Source organism: Brachycentrus maculatus, unplaced genomic scaffold, assembly GCF_059751285.1.
Source record: "Brachycentrus maculatus isolate JH-2025_06_01 unplaced genomic scaffold, ASM5975128v1 h1tg000258l, whole genome shotgun sequence".
Lineage (NCBI taxonomy): Eukaryota > Metazoa > Arthropoda > Insecta > Trichoptera > Brachycentridae > Brachycentrus > Brachycentrus maculatus.
The window spans coordinates 1,457,942-1,476,430 of record NW_028281009.1 but is presented as its reverse complement, the minus strand read 5'-3'; the positions used below and the strand labels follow the sequence as shown (position 1 = coordinate 1,476,430).

The following is an 18,489-nucleotide window of genomic DNA, read 5'->3' as shown; positions in this document are numbered from 1 at the left end:
TAAATATAATTTTCGAATTTTATGTAGTGTGTTTGTCAATGATGAGTTCAGCGTAAAATATTACATGTGTATAAAGTGATCACTTGAACCAGCCTTTCATTACTAGGTATACACCCAGACTTCTATATTCCTCTTCATCTTTATTAAGATATCAAGATAGTTTTCTCATTGGCAAAAAATACAAGTTTTGAAACATTCTGTATATTGGTGTCATTTCAAATCACCAGAGTTATCTCTAGAGTTCACATATTGACCTTTGAAATATAAATATTTTGTTAATAGTTCACTCAATTATTTATTTATTTTTGCGGGTCCTTTGTATGTGTCCACACACAAAGTTTTATATTTAATCTGCATATTTTTTAACCAAACAATATTATAGTGTTATTATTGCCATATGAAATCGAATAAGTTCGGTCAATTAAAAATGTAAATTACCGTACTAAAACACTGCATATTAAAAAAGAAAATTAGTTTTTATTCTTGTAACTTAATGTTTTCTTATAAAGTATGCACACACTATGTACCTACCTTGTTCTAACATATCATACATTTGTATTTTATTTATTTATTTAAACATATTACATACATAAGTCACATATATAATATTCCCGACGAGTAATTTCCATCACTCATTTTGGGACATGGGATTAAGGTTAACAAGACTCCAAAACAAATAAGAAAATACAGTGCAAAATGTAAAATATAAAGCAATAAAATGCACATTAAATAGGCATATATAAAAAACATGCAGGTAAGAAGCATTTTACAATACAAATTAATCAATTATAGAAAAGTAGATGTAAAAAAAAACGTTGCGGTAATTTTATTATTTATTTATATTATACAAAGTGAAAAAAATCATCTATTAATATTTATCTACAACAAAATAAATAATGTATAAAAAAAAAATTTTTCCTTAAAAATATACATTTTCTCACGTGTACCCATTTACGAAGAAAATTTCTACATTTAAATATATTATTATTAGATTAAAACCAATATTTTTAGCTTTTCCACTTTGTTTTTATTTGACCAGCGACCGGGTTTCGTCGTTACCGACATCATCAGACTGGTCAGATAATGTCGGTAATGACGAAACCCGGTCGCTGGTCAAATAAAAATAAAGTGGAAAAGCTAAAAATATTGGTTTTAATCTAATAATATATTAAAAATGCAATTCCATCACGAAGTGTCAGTGGATAATAAACATCTATTAAAATTTCTACATATAATAAAAGTACCTACCCATATAGGTTAAAGTTTTTGTAAAAATATATTTGAAAATATAATAAGAACCGCGTTATTCTGTTAGAATGATTTGTTATAAAAATAATTATAGAACTAGCGTGTACCTAAATAGTTTGTACAATTTGGCTTTAAACATCCTAATATTATAATATAAATTATTGACTAATTAACTAAAATATAATTGTATATTTCTTAAATCGAGGGATTATTATGTCTCATCAGCTTTGTTTAGGTTTGTACAAGTACAGATATGCAACTACAAGTCCCCTAACCATTACTGCTATTCTCCATTTCCTCCATTTATTTTCCCATAAAGTGGTAAATTCTTTCACCCTTTGCTACTTCCCTTACATCATTGGTCAAATATATTCTATTCTACTTATTCATAGATCGGGATTAAGAGGGCAAGACTGATCACCTCGCCTTCACGTTAACAATTAACAATCAAGTTGACGTCATGTCGATCCGACCATATGGATGCGGTAGGGTCAAAGATCAAAAAAATATCTAAAATAGTTGTTAAAACAAAATCCTTAAAATAGTCTAATAATGTTCACAGATATTTGGTAGTGGCAAACTGTGCTTCTTACTCTACAGTTTATCTTTAAAAAACATCCTTAATCTCATTTACACACATACATCATTTGCTAAATTCACAAAAAACTAATGTTATTAAATGAAGTTGATTTCATTGATTGATTCGGCAGTCACTTAGTGGTAAAATCTATTTTTTAATTTAAGTTTTACTTAGTAAATAACACTGTTTTTTGAAATCTATTGTGACACACATTTCGATGCATTCCGCATCATTTTCACATACAGAGTCTTCATAAATGAAGTTTGTCAACTTTTAGTAAGCGTTAGAACAAGTAAAAATTACCAAACAATATTTTCTTTAGTTAATTTGGCTGTCAATTTGTGGAAATATCTATCCATATTTATTATTGTTTTACTCGGTAAATACGTTTTCTTAAAATTAATTATGACACGTGTTTCGATGTATTCCGCATCATTTTCAAACACCGTTTTTTATCAGTGGGAACATAGACAACAGTAGGAAGGCTTTAGTCATTGTCATATTGTTATTTAGGGATTTTTAATTTTTAAAAATAAACAAATAAACAGCTTCCACCCCCTCTTCATTCCCCAACGACCCAAGGACACAACTCTAATTTTTACTTAGTTTCACATACGGTGTTTGAAAATGATGCGGAATGCATCGAAACGCGTGTCACAATAGATTTTAAAATAGCAAGATAGCAAAACTTAAATTAACATAATTTTTCCTAGAAGTGGTAAATCTGAAGTATTATTAAAATCCTATGGTGATTTATTAAAACAATAATAAACATTCTAAAATAATGATAATGTTTTAATGTCCTGCTACCAAATACTAAAGTAAATATTTGGTGATAAATAAAATATTGATTTATTAGTATTTATTCCGTATTCAAGCTCTTGAATATTGGTTTATTGGTGTTAATTTAAATTTCGAACACTAGATTATTGGTATAACTGAACTCATGAATCCATAAATTGATCTCAAAAAATTTATTTATTAAAACATTTCTTTCAAAATTGGAACACTCATTCGCAAGCTTATGTTCTATGTACCTAGTACATACACCTTAGCACCTCGTTGTCAGATGAGTGGTCATTAAAAACATTCATCTAAACATTCAAGACTTTTCAATTAATAATTTAACAGTTATACAAGTAAGGTGTACAAAAATATAAAATATTAGTATTTACTCATATTTATTATATATTCTCTATATATTTATATGTATTTACTATATATTTTCACTTACTAGTGTTTTTACTCGGCAAAACCCGTAATTGTTTTATTATTTGAGAGAAACAGAAAATCAGAGAGAGTCTAACATCAAATATATTATGAATTCCGCACAATATAAGCTGAGCAACTTTTTCTGTTGGACCTTTCGTTAAAAAAGGGTAGTTTTCAGGCCTAACAAAAGTATTGTAAGTCTTTCGGGCTGATAAACCTACCTTAATAAGGTTTTCAAGAGGATTGGAACTTTTCAAGGTTTTCATTTCAATAACATTTATGATTATTAGAATTTTTCGCTTTTTTCTTAATTTTTGCAAGGTTTTTGAACTTAATACTTTAACAATATTAATAAGCTTTTTTTATTAAATTAAAATAAATACATTTGACCCCTGCCTTATTACAATTTTAATATTTATCTAGTTGTGAAGATGAACCTTTATTTCTGGGAAGTTTAACCTCCAAGTTGGCAACACTGCTCACCAACAAGTGTTGCTTAAATAAGTTCCCACTGTTCTTTCCGCCAATTTTCAAATTGTTCCTCTAGCTCAACGTGCCCCGGTCAGAGTTTGGTGATCTCCTCCATGGGCAGGTACGCTTGTCCCGCGAGCGCGCGCCGGATCACGCCCTTGTAGGCCAGGAACGTGTAGTCGGGGAACAGACACGCTATGATCACCAGGAACGTGACCAGCCAGAAAGTCAGCGCCGCCAGCAGACGGTTGTATGTCCCCAGCACGTCGCCGTCATATATTCTGCATCAAAAGATACACATTCGTTAATAATCTGAAACAGCACGTGTGGAATTAATAATAAAATATTAAAGTGTACAAACATTTAACCCACATTAATGTGGAAACTTATATTTTTTTAATAAGTACATAAATACACGAATGGATTATTCTCATGACGTTATTATTGGATAATAAATTAATATGAAAATCACAAGAGTATCGGTAACATTTTTATTGAAATCTATGGAGAAGTAAGGGGGATATAAAGGTTTAAACCAGTGCTCCGCAAACTTTTTGTTTTCAAGGTACACCTACCAAATTAAAAAAATTTCAGAGGTACATATTTATCATATTTTGGTAACATATTTAACATATTATGTTTAATGCGAAAAGTGAGCCTACTTAACTGAGCACAGGCAATAAAAATTTGGAGCAATTGTGTTATTTTCACAAAACTAGACTTTTTTCCTAAGCACACCAAATAATCACCACGGTACACCAGTGTGCCGCGGCACACTTTTTGTAGAACAATGGTTCAAACTTTAGACATTTGAATAAAACGAGAAACGGACACCGCTATACGTCATCAAATTTTACGTCACCGGGTGTGCTATGTGGCGTGGTCCTTTTTTATGTATCTGCTTTATAAAGCTGTAATAGTAGTAGTGTGGATTCGTTTCTGTGATGTCATTCGTCAACTTACGAAAAAAACGTTTTATCGAAGGCGAATTTTGCAAAAGAAAATGTTGAATAAAAATATTGAGTATCGGCTGTTACAAAACGAGTCATACACAATCCTTTATAGGTTGAGTATATTACATTAGATATTCCTCCCGAGTGATGATACCCATGAATGTATCCCCGAAAGTATAAAGTTACTCCACCCGGAGAAGAAAACTAAGTGACGAATGGAAAAGGAAGAGAATATCACAATCGCAGCAACTTCCTAAAAACCAAATGAACGACCGCCCTCAGTCCCTTGTTTTTCTAATTCTAACATAGTGCAAATATAAATGGATAGAAAGAAGGGAAAGAGACCTATATTCAGCAGTGGAGGTAAGAGGAAAGAAAAAAAGAGAGAAAAGAAGAGAAAAGCATATTTTTAAAAAATGTCTCACATGTAAACGTAAGAGTAGAGAGAGCAAAATCCAATCAATACAAGAATGGAGAGCAAGGTGCTGATGAGGAAGGCATACGTCTGGTAGCGCGCCAATAGGACTAGCTTTATATTCACTAAACAGCACAGGCAGTGAAACAGGCAAACTCCGAAGCACCTGCAATAATATTCGTATTTTAAAATACACCATTTGCACAAAACAATTTGTTTTTAAATAAAGGATGTTTCAGATTGTTTTTCGTTTTTGAAACTTAAAAATAAAACACCGAAATTTGTTCAAACTTGTTATAATTATCATTAAATTAAAGAGCAGGTTTTAATTTTTTTTATCAAAAATAACCGTTTGTATGTGCGGACTACAAACTTAAAAATACTTCTCTCTTTTTCTGCACTCGTTTTTAAAACTTAAAAATAAAATACCAGAATTCGTTCAAACTTGTTATAATTACTGTTAAATTAAAGAGCAGGTATTAATTTTTTTTATCAAAAATAACCATCTACTTCTACACACTCATTTGGCCCGGCACTAAATTTTTCAATTACTCGCTGTAGCATCGCTCTTGGAATAGCGATATATGATATATCGCGGAATAGTGAGAATAACTACAGCTCTTCAAAACAATAAGTGAGTAATTGAAAATTTTAGTGTGAAGAAGTAGATGCACTTACAAGCGGTTGTTTTTGGTAAATAAAAATTTAAAACCTACTCTTTAATTTAACAGTAATTTGAATGAATTCTGGTATTTTATTTTTAAGTTTTAAAACGAAAAACAATCTGAAACACCTTTAATATCTCTCAAAAATACAAACCACATTCCCGCTGGCTTTCCATCTGCTGAAATTACCGGGTTGATGAACCACATCGCGTACAAGAAGTAGAAAATAACGACAGAATGGTAAGTACCCATGAAGCACCATGCAAAGAAGTTCTTCCAACATAGCACTTTATGGGTCACCTGCTTCTTGTAGAGCAGCGGATCCCTGAAATGAATTATGGCGGGTGTAACAACAGCCAGGCAAACCGAGACTCGTGTATTGATGAGTATTAAAGAGAAGGCCAAACCTCATCAGCATTGTTTGTGGGTGACATTGTTCTGTCAGCGACAGAACGAGTATAGGAACAGAAGTGAATAATAAGTTGTAGAATGTTAGAAACATGGAGTCAAAGATAGACTGTGTGGAAAAGCTGGAGTGTATTTGGAAGAATATCTGAAACATGCATTAACTCTTTAGCAAATGAAAAAATGATAACATAACAATATTGGTAAAATGTAAAGAAACTGTTCAAACTCACCATTATATTAGCAAAAATGAGATTTTTGTAGAAAAAATAATTGACTAGTGTTCCAAGTCTCTGGTAATACCAATGACCATGGACTAATAAAACTCTCTTCAGCATCATAAATTTGGTAAATGCGAAATCGGCACATCTAAAAACAATATTCAATGATGAATACTTAACAAATACATGTACATACAGGTATATTAATATAATACTATTTACCTAGCAGCTTGCCTTCCTTCTCTGCCAAATATTCCAAAACCAACATGTGCTTCTTGTATCATGGAAATATCATTTGCTCCATCGCCAATAGCTGCCGTTATAGGTCTTCCTGGGCTTTTCTTTATTAATCTTACTATCTAATAATAAAATACGGTGTATAATGTCAATTTTCTCGAGCAACAAAAAAGCATTATAAAAATCACTGTTATAACATTTACATACTTGTGCTTTTTGGAGTGGTGAAAGCCGACAGCAAATAATCGATTCACACGAGAGTGATATTTTAACAAATTTTTCTTCTCTGAGTGCATTACCGAGAATTAGAGACAGACTTTGTCCATCTAAAACGAGTGTCAGGTGTTGTTCAGTTGCCGAGTTAGCATTTTTCATACATTGGTCCAATTGGGCTTGAAGACTCTCTTCTGTCTGAATTTCTGCTAAAAATATTTTTTCCGACTTTGGAGGAATGTGGCCACATGATTGCGCAACATTTATGGCGGTTTCAATCTATAAAAAAGTAATAAATTGAAGCAGTCTTGTTTGAAGCGGTAATTATATTTGTATGACTGGCTGAGAACCAACCTTGTCACCTGTCAGTACCCAAATCTTGATTCCTGCTTGCCTTAGGGATTCAAGTGTCTCTACCACGTTATCTTGAAGTCTGTCTTCTACTCCAGTAGCCCCGAGGAGTGTAAGTCCTTCTTCCATGCTACGCTTCCCTATTCCACTAACACGTCCATGAATATCCAAGTTTATTCTTGTCAACTCTGCAAACCATGTCTAATGTTATGTCCTAATAAAAGACGTTTACAGAAGCTGTCTATGTGTTTTGTAGATTAGTAAATAATACCTTCATTCATCGCTCTATATTGTTCTTCAGTGAGTTCCTTGTACGCCACGGCCAGAGTCCTGAGACCTTGTTCGGCAAAGTATTGGACGTGCGCGTCTGTGCTGGCGATCAGCGGACTATCCACACACATGGGGAGAACTGCACTCTCTGCTCCTTTACAGAACAACCATATCTGAAACACGCGTGTCGGGCGGGACAACCCCCGACTGGAGATTGACTGCTGATTGTAAAATAAGATAATGGATTTGAATGATTATGAATATGGCTTATAAAATACATACCTTCCCGTTGCTGTCTCTTACTATCACAGACATTCTCCTTCTAGCAGAAGTAAACTCGAGTACTTGAAGTTTCTCATAGGTTACCATCTTTCCATCTTTCATCTTGAGGAATAGTTTGTTCGAGTCGTCACCGTAAAATATGATTCCTCTATTGGCTGCGGCTCTAACGAAAGCTATTTCATCAGAACTCATGGATTGATAGCGAGGTAATTCTTCATTTTCTATGTCAAAATTATTGTTTTTCTTTGCGTTGCCGTTTTGAAGTGAGTTAGTTTCTTCGACTTGGACGGTGTGGCATAAAGCGAGCACGGTAAAGAAAAATTTCAAATCTGACTGAAAATAAGAATAACATTAGTATTTCCACATTATGCAGGTTGGTACATTAACGGCGTAACTGAACCAAAACTCACATTTAGGACCGACACCGCTTCGACAGTTTCCCTTCTCCTCCATTCGTCGTTCATTTCGTAAAGCCGTTTGTCTTTTTCTACATACATTTCTCCATTAACAGAACACATTTGGAAGTACATATCATTCTTCGTCAGCGTTCCAGTCTTATCAGAGAAGAGTATTTCAATTTGCCCCAACTCTTCGTTGAGGTCGGAACTGTTAGCTCTTGCTGTTTGATTTGTTTCCGAACACGTCAGTTCTTTATCCCAGTCTAAGTATAATGATCCTAGAAAATTAAATTTATTATTCAAAAATGTCATAAAAATGTTATATTTAATTTAATTAATAGTAATATTCATAGGAATATATTGCTTTCACGGTATACAAATAAAAAATAATAGTTTATCGAGGTTGAAAAATACTACACATAAAAGTTTTTTGTTACTGCAATATTTGATGGTTAAAGATTTAGAATAACAAATTAGGCCATTTTTTTGTCTCAGACTTTAAATATTTAGCATTTAACTGATTTTCAAAGTCATTTTTCTCTATCTAAGAATTTTTCACATTGAGTAAAACAAACTAACGAGTTGTCATAATTTTAGTTATAATTTTCTGGACGTACTGTTCTATCTTAATTTTTTTTTAAAATTATGCGGAATTAAAAACTAACTATTATAAATAATTCTGTTTTAATTTAGTTTTCATAACATTTTCTTAAACCAATATTTTTTTTAATAAAAATTAAATCATAAATCATATATTTTATAAATATATCACTCATTTTTATTCCAGTGTCAAATTATTTTACGATTGTGAAATATTGTTATATTAAAAATATATTAATTCAAATTACTTGTTGTTTATGAACCATTAAATTCTAGAATTATTACTCAAATTAGTTTTCAATTTTGAATAATCTGATTGTGATAGAAAAACATACAAATAAGAGGTTAGGAATGGTAATGGATGAAGTCAATTACATAGTTTAAGTTATGATATGGATCACGGGTTCGGTATCCGCATGCGTATCTAGTGGATTTGGTCCGAATTTGCCCAGAAAACTTCACCTTGGTTTCCATGAAAGCTGGAGCATTTAACGGAAGATTTTGTTTACCTATGAATTTGTGCATTTCTATAGTAACGTATAGCGAAATAGGAATGCAGTAATAGTAGAGCAGCAGGAAGGAGAATATGTCCTGGGCGATGGACTTTGCGGAGTTGGTACTCTCCACGGCACCGAGGTACAGCACATGCCCCTCCATCACGTTCTCGAGCCAGCGCTTCAAGAAGAAGGAAGCCACCATCTCGGCCAGCATCAGTATCACGAAGAAGATCAGAAAACTGTTGATGTAACTCTCGCAGGAGGTGAACTTGTTCGACGTGAAGCGAGAATTCAGAGCCAGCTTTGTATCCACGCCTGAAAATATTTTTTATCTATTTTTTTTTCTTGAAAAATGAGAAGTTTATGATTTTTTGTAATTGTTTTATGTTAAGAATTCCTTGCATACCATCAAAGGCCAGAAAAATGCATTGTAAACGACTTGGTGTTTTTCTTCGTAGTTTTTTGTTCAATCATATATTGATTTAATGTATAATACTTGGTGTGTTCAATTAATATGTAGACTGACGTCATAAAACCAAATGTACTTTATTTAGAAGTTCCAGTCTGCCTTTTCAAAGTGTTCATCTCCTCAACGCACACTTATCCCAACTGAGTTTCTTTTCTTGGAAACAGTCCTGGAACGCTTCTTTTGTGATGTCTTTCAACTCTCTCGTCGTATTTGCCCTCATCTCGAGAATCGTCTCAAAACTTCATTCTTTCAAAGGTCTTTTGAGTTTGGGGAAGAAGAAGAAGTCAAAAGGAGGGAGATCAGGTGGGTAGGGAAGAACAGTGATCGAGTGTTGGTTAAAAATTCACGAGTTCTGAAACTTAATGGGCGTTGTTGTTTCATCAGCTTAACTTAATCTCACTCCTTCTGACTTATTCGGTAATTATAATTTCTTGACAATACGGATCGATAACCGGTTTAAAACTGGCAAATTCATTGGAATCAAAAATCCATAAGTAAAGTCAAAGTCCGCTTCCGTGGTGCAATGGTCAGCACGCTTGGCTAGAGTTCTGGAGGTCCCGGGTTCGATTCCCAGGGGGGGTCAAATAAATATAAGTGATTTTTTCACTCTAATATTTATTTAATATTACCCTGGACTGGTACCTGAATCGGAGGGCTGATCACCTTTCCTTCATGTGTTAACGATCAAGATAATACTACGTTTATATGATGCAGTGCCTATCCACCGCTGGGGTGCGGGATAAGCGTTTAAAGAAGAAAAGAAAGTTAAAATACACTACGTAGTTGAAATGTTAACTTTCATATATAATCGATGCCCTAAAAATGGTTAAATGCTTTTTTTTATTCCACTTCTTATAAAGGAGTCCGTACCTACAAGTAAAATATAAATATGCATATGATTAGACCTGTATAGACGGCGCAGCATATGGCCCACTCTGTGTTCTTGACTCTGGAGCCGCGGAGAAGAAGGTTCTCAGTTCCTATTGGAGAAGGCACACCATCTCCAACGCTTATCTTCCCGTAGAACGTGTAAATATCAGCCTCCGGCTGGAGGCATTCTATCGTTATTTGTTCACTTGATTTTTCTTCTGAAAATATCAATCAGAAAATCAGTCAATGTACTAGCTAATTAAATTTGATGATTAAATGACATTCAATTACATCCCAACCACTGGTGGCGGCCACTTATCGGATACCATCTTTTCCTCTCAACAGAAAAAATTTAAAGCCCAAATAGAGATTTTCATGACATTTTTTTTTATTTAATAAAAAAGTTATTAAAAAACAAAATTGCGCCACTCTAAATTTGTTTGTATACAGCAGCTGTCTAGTTCTCACCTGTTAAATATAATTGTGGAGGTCCTCACCAAAAAGTTACATTTCCAATATTACACACAAAATATCCTTATTTACTGTATTCTATCAAAATCTAATTAAAGTTGCGACAAAACGTGACCAATCCTGTGTCAAGCCAATATGAAATCATTAAATCGCACCAAAACGTAAAAATTGTGCTAGCTAGATTTCCTGATTACTTAAAATCATTTATAATGGAAATGTAAAGTTTTGGTGAGGACCTCCACAATTGACGTACGACGCTATTTGCAAACATTGTAACATCTTCCGATAGGGTGATTGACACGCTATCCATTTCGTCCTCAGCATTTACTCTTTTAGTGAAGTAAAGGTCAGTGCTCACCGAAGGCCGTGTCCGCGAGGGGCGCGGGCACCTTGAGTGGCTTGAGGCTTGTCTCGCCGTCCAGGTTGGCCGTGGTCACGAAGCACTTGCCGCGCGCGTCGGCGCTCCACAGCAGCACGGCGTCGCACGGCACGTCGCAGTCGCGCGCCACGCGCACCACCTCCCCGGGCCGGATGTCGCGGCTCTTGATCTGCTGCACGACCGCGTTGCGGATCACGCTCACTAAAAATTACTCCAGGCCTTAGGGCGCTTGTGCACTACATGGAACTTTACTGTCCGGCAGTCCAGTTTTTTTTCAAATAAAAGCGACTACGGCAGTTAAGCGTGATCGAGTTCACACGCACTGTGATCGCGCACCGATCCGGAGAAAGACGGACAAGTGCACAAGGCAATCATCCTTTTTTTCGTACCAACCGGACTGCTGGACAGTAAAATTCGGTGTAGTGCACAAGTGCTCTTACTTGCAATAATATAATTAATTTACTGTCCGTCTGCGCTGAGACTCAGAAGCCAGACTTTACTCCCGATTTTTATAAGAATATACATTGCAATTGTTTTTTTTTTTAGAATATATTGTACATACGAGTATATTGAAAGAATATCTAGAAGTTTCAAAAATTTGAGTAGCGTGGTTATCAATCATGGGTAGAATTGGCGAATGTTACACGTGTGTAAAGTCTTAACCAAGCTTATGACGGTCGTAAGCCCTGTAGATGCCCAGACTGCCATATTCATCTTCACCTTTTACTGCCGAGTTACTTACCGAATATTACTGTCCTTTGCAAAAAATAAGCATGCTTATTTTGAGCATGCTCAAAAATGTTGTCTTAAATTTAGATTTTCGAGCATGCTACCTGCAGCGCGTGTGGGAGGAGCGTGCTCTGAAAGTGTCTGAACAGTCTGCTTATTTTATTATTATTACTAATTTTAAATATTTAATTTGGGAATTTTACAGATTAGTTCCATCAATCAAGTCATTTACATAAATGAGTTACAAAAATAAATACTCGTAATTTCCCAATTACAAAATTTCCACATTTGTAAATTTGGGAAAATACCTGGAAGAGGGACTGGAGGAAAGAAAAGTGGAAAATAGAATAATCAAAGCTCAAGTTCAATACAAATTGTATGAAACTTATGATCGTATCGATGACCAGTATCGATGTATGTAAACGAGCATGCTTATTTCAAGCTAGAGCAGCTAGAGAGTTTGTTCCTCTTAAGCATGGTCATAACCAGTGACGTGCAGAGAGTTTTTAATCAGGGTTGGCAGTAGGGTTGGGTAAGGATAACGCATAGTAGGCACTAGCCGACACTGGTCGTGTTTCTATATGGAACGCCAGTAATCCAGGGTAGGCATTGCTTTTCTGCCTATATAGGTGGACCTCAACATTCGCACATGATTGGTTTCTGAAAATGTGTGCGAAAGTTAAATGTTCGAAAGTAGAGGGATGTAAAAAAAAAATAATAAAAAAACACCAAAAATTGTCCCGTAGAACGGGGCTACTTGAACTTTGATGTGTTACTTGAGTACAAAAAAAAATTTAGATCGTGGTATCGATCGAAGAATCGTGACAATAAGTGTCACATGTCAGGGAAACAATGAATCATGTCGATACGTTCATTATTGTATACCAAATACAGATTTAAAAATTTTTGTACCGGGCTCAAGTAACACATCAATGTTCAAGTAGCCCCGTTCTACGTTACTTTAAAATTTATATTTATCATAAAATTCCAAGTAGCTACCTTTATATTGAATAAATAATATATTTTCTTAATAAACTTGTCAAGAGTTTGTAGGCATAGTTGTTTCCATGAAACTTTCATTGTTGACTCTTTTATTTCAGCCCATGCGTCTCTAATATCGTTTATTGCATTCCATATGTTATAATTTAGTACGTACGTAACACTTTTCACACTACGGATATGCAAAGGAAAAGGAAACAACTGCACGGAAACAAAATATTTTTGTATTATTGCAATTTTTTTATAAATGTTCGAAATAACGAATTGTGCAAAAGTCAAATGTGCGAAAGATGAGGTCCACCTGTACTTATATACACGCATATGCATATGCACGCATGAGCAGTCATAAGCATGCTCAATTAGTAGCATGTGTATCTGTACTTTCATTCATCTTCAGCTTATTTACCTGTCTTATTTATTATTGTCATGTATTAGTTTTGGTTATTTAAAAAAACTTTTTTGTTACTTTTTTATTTGTGTTCCAGTCTTGTTAACCTTAATCCCATGTCCCAAAATGAGAAATAGAAATTACTCATCGGGAATATTGTACGTATTTATGACTTATGTATGTAATATGTTTTGAAAAAAATTGTGAGGTCGAAATAAATGGCGGGGACCTAGAAACGCCAGAAGAGGATTTTTTAAACTCACCTAATTCATTGTTGACACTATAGTCCAACCGATGACGGAGCCAATCCTCGTACCCTTGCTTGGCCATAGTAACGGCTATCACAAAAACTAGAGGTGCCAGACTTGTCACTGGAGACACTGGACTATCTGGAAACAAGCATCACCGTGACAGTTAAATATTTTTAATAAATAAATAATTACAAATTGGTATGTATGACGTTGTACTTGTGACATTAGAAGCATCTATGGTTGGATTGAGGAGGCGTTTATTTGGCAGAGGCTCTTTATTAGGATTAATTCAAGATTTGAACCCGGATTATTTTACATATTTTGTTAATGATATTGCTCACTCCTTTCAACAACGTCATATATCAAAAACCGTAAATTTTCAGTTGTGCATGTTTTTGGAATGCCCAGAAATTTACTATATCCTAGCAAAAGCGGCATATTTTTAACTTAATATTTACCAGCTACAGGGGAGAAAGTGTTGTTTTTGAAGAAAAGGTATTGCTTAATTATTTTTTTTAAATATACTAAATATTTTTAAAATGTAGAAAAAAAAATCAGGTTTTGTCTAAAAAGGTCTGTTGCACAGTAAAAAGTTCAATAAGTGGCTTTATATTTATTTTTTAATACATTTCATTATATTTTTAAACTTAAAAAACGATCTCCTGAAAAATTAAGTTTTTTGATATATGACGTTGTTGAAAAGAGTGAGCGATATGTCACCCATACGTTGAAAAATCATACTAATAATAAAACTAATAATTTCAACCATAGATGCCGCCGATGAAAAATATTCAGTACATCTTTTCAATTAAAGCGATATTTAAGTAGTGTGGTTATCACCATCATGGGTAGAAAGGTGAATGTTCCAAAATGATCACTTTAATTAGCCAATGACAGATCGTTGCCCTGTAAATGCCAAATACAGTAAACACCCCTATAACGTTGAGATAGGTACTGCGTTATCGGAGGGAACGTTATTAACGGGGTTTGATGTTTTTAAATTATTAATTTTTTTTTTTTTAAATTACTCATTTCCACTGGTTAAAATATAAAAATACTATTTAAAACATTAATTAACCCCTTATAACGTTCTCTTGGAATACAAGGGTTAACTGTAATTCCATATTTTTATTCAACTACCTTGAGATACCAATTATAAAATCTCTATCTGTATTGCTCGCGAGTTGTTTCTTTATTAGAATAATTTGCCATTCGCCATCGAAATATGACATTAAATACGAATGACATACTATACATATGCTACTCTGTGTGACATCAAATATGGATTAAGCTTTTAGGGGCCCCAAGCACGATTGTTTGATAATAAATATATTTAAAAAAAATTATATATATAGCGTATAATCGATCTGATGAGCGGCTAACTATCAATCATTTCGAGTATTATCGCCAAAACAACAACAAAAAAGATAATACTACTGGTGAAATGCGAATTGAAACAGGGTCTTGAATTTTTCACATTAATTATGTAGCTTAGTTTAATTTCCCTTTTAATTTTTACTTCTTATTTTTTGAATTTTTATTTCACTACTCTATTTTTACGATCAAGTTTCTATTATTTATACTCGTATATGTATTTAACCTGTGCTTTTACTTGTTTCTGTAAGTTTGTTGTGTTCTCATCTGATTGATGAAAAACATTAAATCGATTTGTATTGCACTGTATTTCATTTCATGTAATGTGTTTTTCATTGTTTGTAAACTATAAATAAATAATAAATACCTAAAAAAATTATAATAACAGCGCCGACTTTGTTAACAACAATATTTGCGGATCGAACTATTTGCAAGCAAAACTTTTTATGGTTTGGGCCCTAAGGAATAGGGATTCAAAATACAAGTCGTATTAAAGTAGTATTAAAAAAACAGACCTTTATTGGTTTGTGAGGTAATTCTAACGATGATATATTTTGTGGGCTAAACATAAGGGTCAATTTCGTGGTTGTATTTTTTAAAAATAATTTAATAATGGCTAATGCCTTTAACAATATTAACAAAAAAATGTACAACATCAATATTCTTATTGTAGCCTGTATACTAATAAAAATCATCAGTTACGATAATCATCACTATCAATAACAATAGATTTTCAAAACAATTCGTCACACAAACTACTGTTACGTACTAGAAAAAATCTGGAAAGACTTTCAGATTGGTACAGTATCTAAACTCACAAAAATGACATAACATGAGATTCTATAAAAAAAACAATAAAACACTATTTTTTAATTACTCGATCAACAAAGTATACATAGAATCGGAATTACAAATAGAAGATCTAGGTATAACCTTTTTTGAGGCTGTAATGACAAGCCGTCACCGATACGACCTATCGTGTAGTGTGCATTCTAACATTTTATGAATCAAAGGAGCATAAATCTCATTTTAAACCTGTAGTTAGCCATTAAAAAAAACTGCCAAAAGGAAACGAAATCACGGATTTCTAAGAAACCTAAGGGCGTTTGTCCACTACCCGGAATTACACGGAATTTTACCGTCCGGCACGTCAGTTGGCGTTTTAAAACGATGATTGGCTTGGATTGGCTTGTGCTTTTGTCCATTTTTCTTCGGATCGGAGCTCTTGATCGGTGCGTTAACACGTTGCGCGTAAATTCGACTACGCTAACCTGTCGTAGTCGTTTTCATTTTTCAAAACCGGACTGCCGGACGGTGAAATCCCGTGTAGTGGACAAACGCCGTATCGATTGACTAGATTTAATATTATTTTTGACATCTCAACATAGATGAAGAAAAATATGAAAGTCTGGGAATTTACGGGATTTACGACCGTCATCGGCTTGTCTATAGAGTTCTTTGTGCCTCGAGTTAAAAAGAGTTAAAATTGCAATGATTACTCTCCATAGATGCCTACAAATTTTTATATTTGACATCGCTAAGTAATTTTATCATCGATCTGTGACGATTGTCGCAGACATTTAAACGCTGTAATCTTAATATATTTACGACTCTTTTTTACGCAATTTTAATGTATGGAAAATACGTTCGTAAAATACATAAATACATACAAGAATACGTGAAAAACACGATATTTACTATTTATATGAAAAGTAAATGTACATATGTATATATATATATATATATATATATATATATATATATATATATATATATATATATATATATATATATATATATATATATATATATATATATATATATATATATATATAAATGATAAAAACAAACATAAAAGCACATTATTATTATATTAAATGAACACCAAGTTATAGAGAAAAAAGTACCTTTGTAACTACGCCACAATTTTTACAAATAACGAGAAAGGAAAACATTTTCGTTTTTTCAAATAAACACTAGAATTTCAATAGAGACATCTATTGTTGAGATGAAGAAGCATATAATACTTCCATATTCTTCTTCATCTATGTTGATATGTCAAAAAAATATGATTGACGACCCCGAAACTAATACCGAAATTCCCGGTGATCACAATACTTATCAATTGGTTAGTTTTCATATCGTATGGGTATTACCTATGAGAACAGCGATGACGGTGACAATGAGGAAGTAGAAGTTAGCTATCCGCCGGAATTGTTCCATCAAGTTCTTGGGAATGAAGGTGAGTATGGTGTACTTTGAGGTCTTGATGGTGTTGTTTTTCTTCTTATCCAGCTCGGATATAACTCCCGCGGTCACCGACCGAGTGCCGGTCGCGTCGGAGACGCGGTTTCCCTGGGAACAAAAAACAACTTTAGTACGGTGCCAGGATAAGAGAAATATGCGAGATCGAAAATGTCGTTAGGTGTAGAAGACAGTGAAGAAGACATGGTATCATACATGTTTAAAAATAGTGAAGGACATTGGTTACATAAACCAAGCTAGGGCACAAAATGCCGAGGTCTCTTCTAGTGGAACGGAAGGTCTGCTGATGACAGTCAACAGTCCGTTTTCTCCTGAGGATTTATACATGGTTTCCTCCTAACAATACTGAGAAGTTCCTGATTGGCCCACACTAGATTATCCCTCCTGTTCCCAACACAGATTCAAATAAAAATATATTTACATATTGAGTTAGAAAAAACAAAAATCTACTTAAAATAAACCTTTTACATAAGCAAGGTAAAAAAATAAATGCCAATTGAAAAGACAATTGTGCGCATGTGAGGAAAATGGAACCATCCAGATTCCCCCACATTGCACTGGACAACCAAAACCCAAAGGTAGACGACACCCGGGCTGACCACCAAAGAGATGGATTGACAGCTGGGAATCGACATCGCAGGAGGCTGATCCGTCTTAAAAACAGGCCACAACGCCCATACCAAGCAAAAGAAGAAGAAGAAGTACGGTTCCAGCTCGCTAATCTGAACGATTTCGCGGCTCTGATGACGGCGAACAGCTGAAGCCAGTTTAAATAATTCCACCTTATGAAGCCGTGAAAGCTTTCAACATAGTCATCAACTGAGCTGAAGAATTCGTCCAGAACATTGAGGAATTTATTGTTTTGAGATGAATGCATGATTTAGCCCTTGAACATTAGGTATATCAATTTTTTCCAAGAAGCCAAGTTTAAAATAGAAATAAATATTTAATTATTCATTCAGGACTTAAAAAAATGTAAAATAAATTATTTTACTGTTGTTTAATTCGAGCGTTTCGTGTAACGTTTACTCATGATGTGACGTTATTCGTGTTTCAACTTTAAAAAAAAAATCGTTGCAGCATGGAGACGAATAATTTACTTAATATTTTATTAACAAATAATAAAAATCGTCATAACTTTATGAATATTGATTTCATATTATTTACAAATAATAATAAAAAAATCCTCAATACTTTATAAATAAGTGCTTCATAGATATCTCTTTATTTAGTTTCAATGGACATGTCGCTCACTCCTTTCAACAACGTCATATCG

General features: G+C 33.8%; 1 protein-coding gene across 1 annotated transcript; it reads right to left on the bottom strand.

Annotated features, from left to right (window-relative positions):
- Positions 1–3,340: 3,340 nt before the first annotated feature.
- LOC148305976 (phospholipid-transporting ATPase IF) lies at positions 3,341–18,090 on the bottom strand. Its single transcript, XM_088265801.1, has 17 exons — positions 17,919–18,090; positions 17,105–17,320; positions 13,587–13,712; positions 11,187–11,408; positions 10,393–10,575; positions 9,031–9,333; positions 7,934–8,199; positions 7,524–7,856; positions 7,243–7,414; positions 6,975–7,159; positions 6,615–6,899; positions 6,393–6,529; positions 6,183–6,318; positions 5,952–6,097; positions 5,699–5,869; positions 4,890–5,045; positions 3,341–3,792 (listed from the first exon to the last, which is right to left on the bottom strand). Exons 1-17 carry the CDS (start codon positions 18,088–18,090, stop codon positions 3,603–3,605), a joined length of 3,399 nt encoding a protein of 1,132 aa, XP_088121927.1. The 3' UTR covers positions 3,341–3,602.
- Between the last annotated feature and the right edge of the window lie 399 nt (positions 18,091–18,489).

Bases quoted from the DNA above. Each gene is read 5' to 3' on its own strand.
- LOC148305976 (XM_088265801.1), bottom strand. From the start codon at position 18,090: ATGCATTCATCTCAAAACAATAAATTCCTCAATGTTCTGGACGAATTC. The intron at 7,415-7,523 runs GTATGTATTTTA...CGCGTGTTTCAG, and splicing joins TAAGAGACAGCAACGGGAAG to ATATGGTTGTTCTGTAAAGG. The intron at 5,870-5,951 runs GTTTGGCCTTCT...AATTCATTTCAG, and splicing joins CCACAAACAATGCTGATGAG to GGATCCGCTGCTCTACAAGA.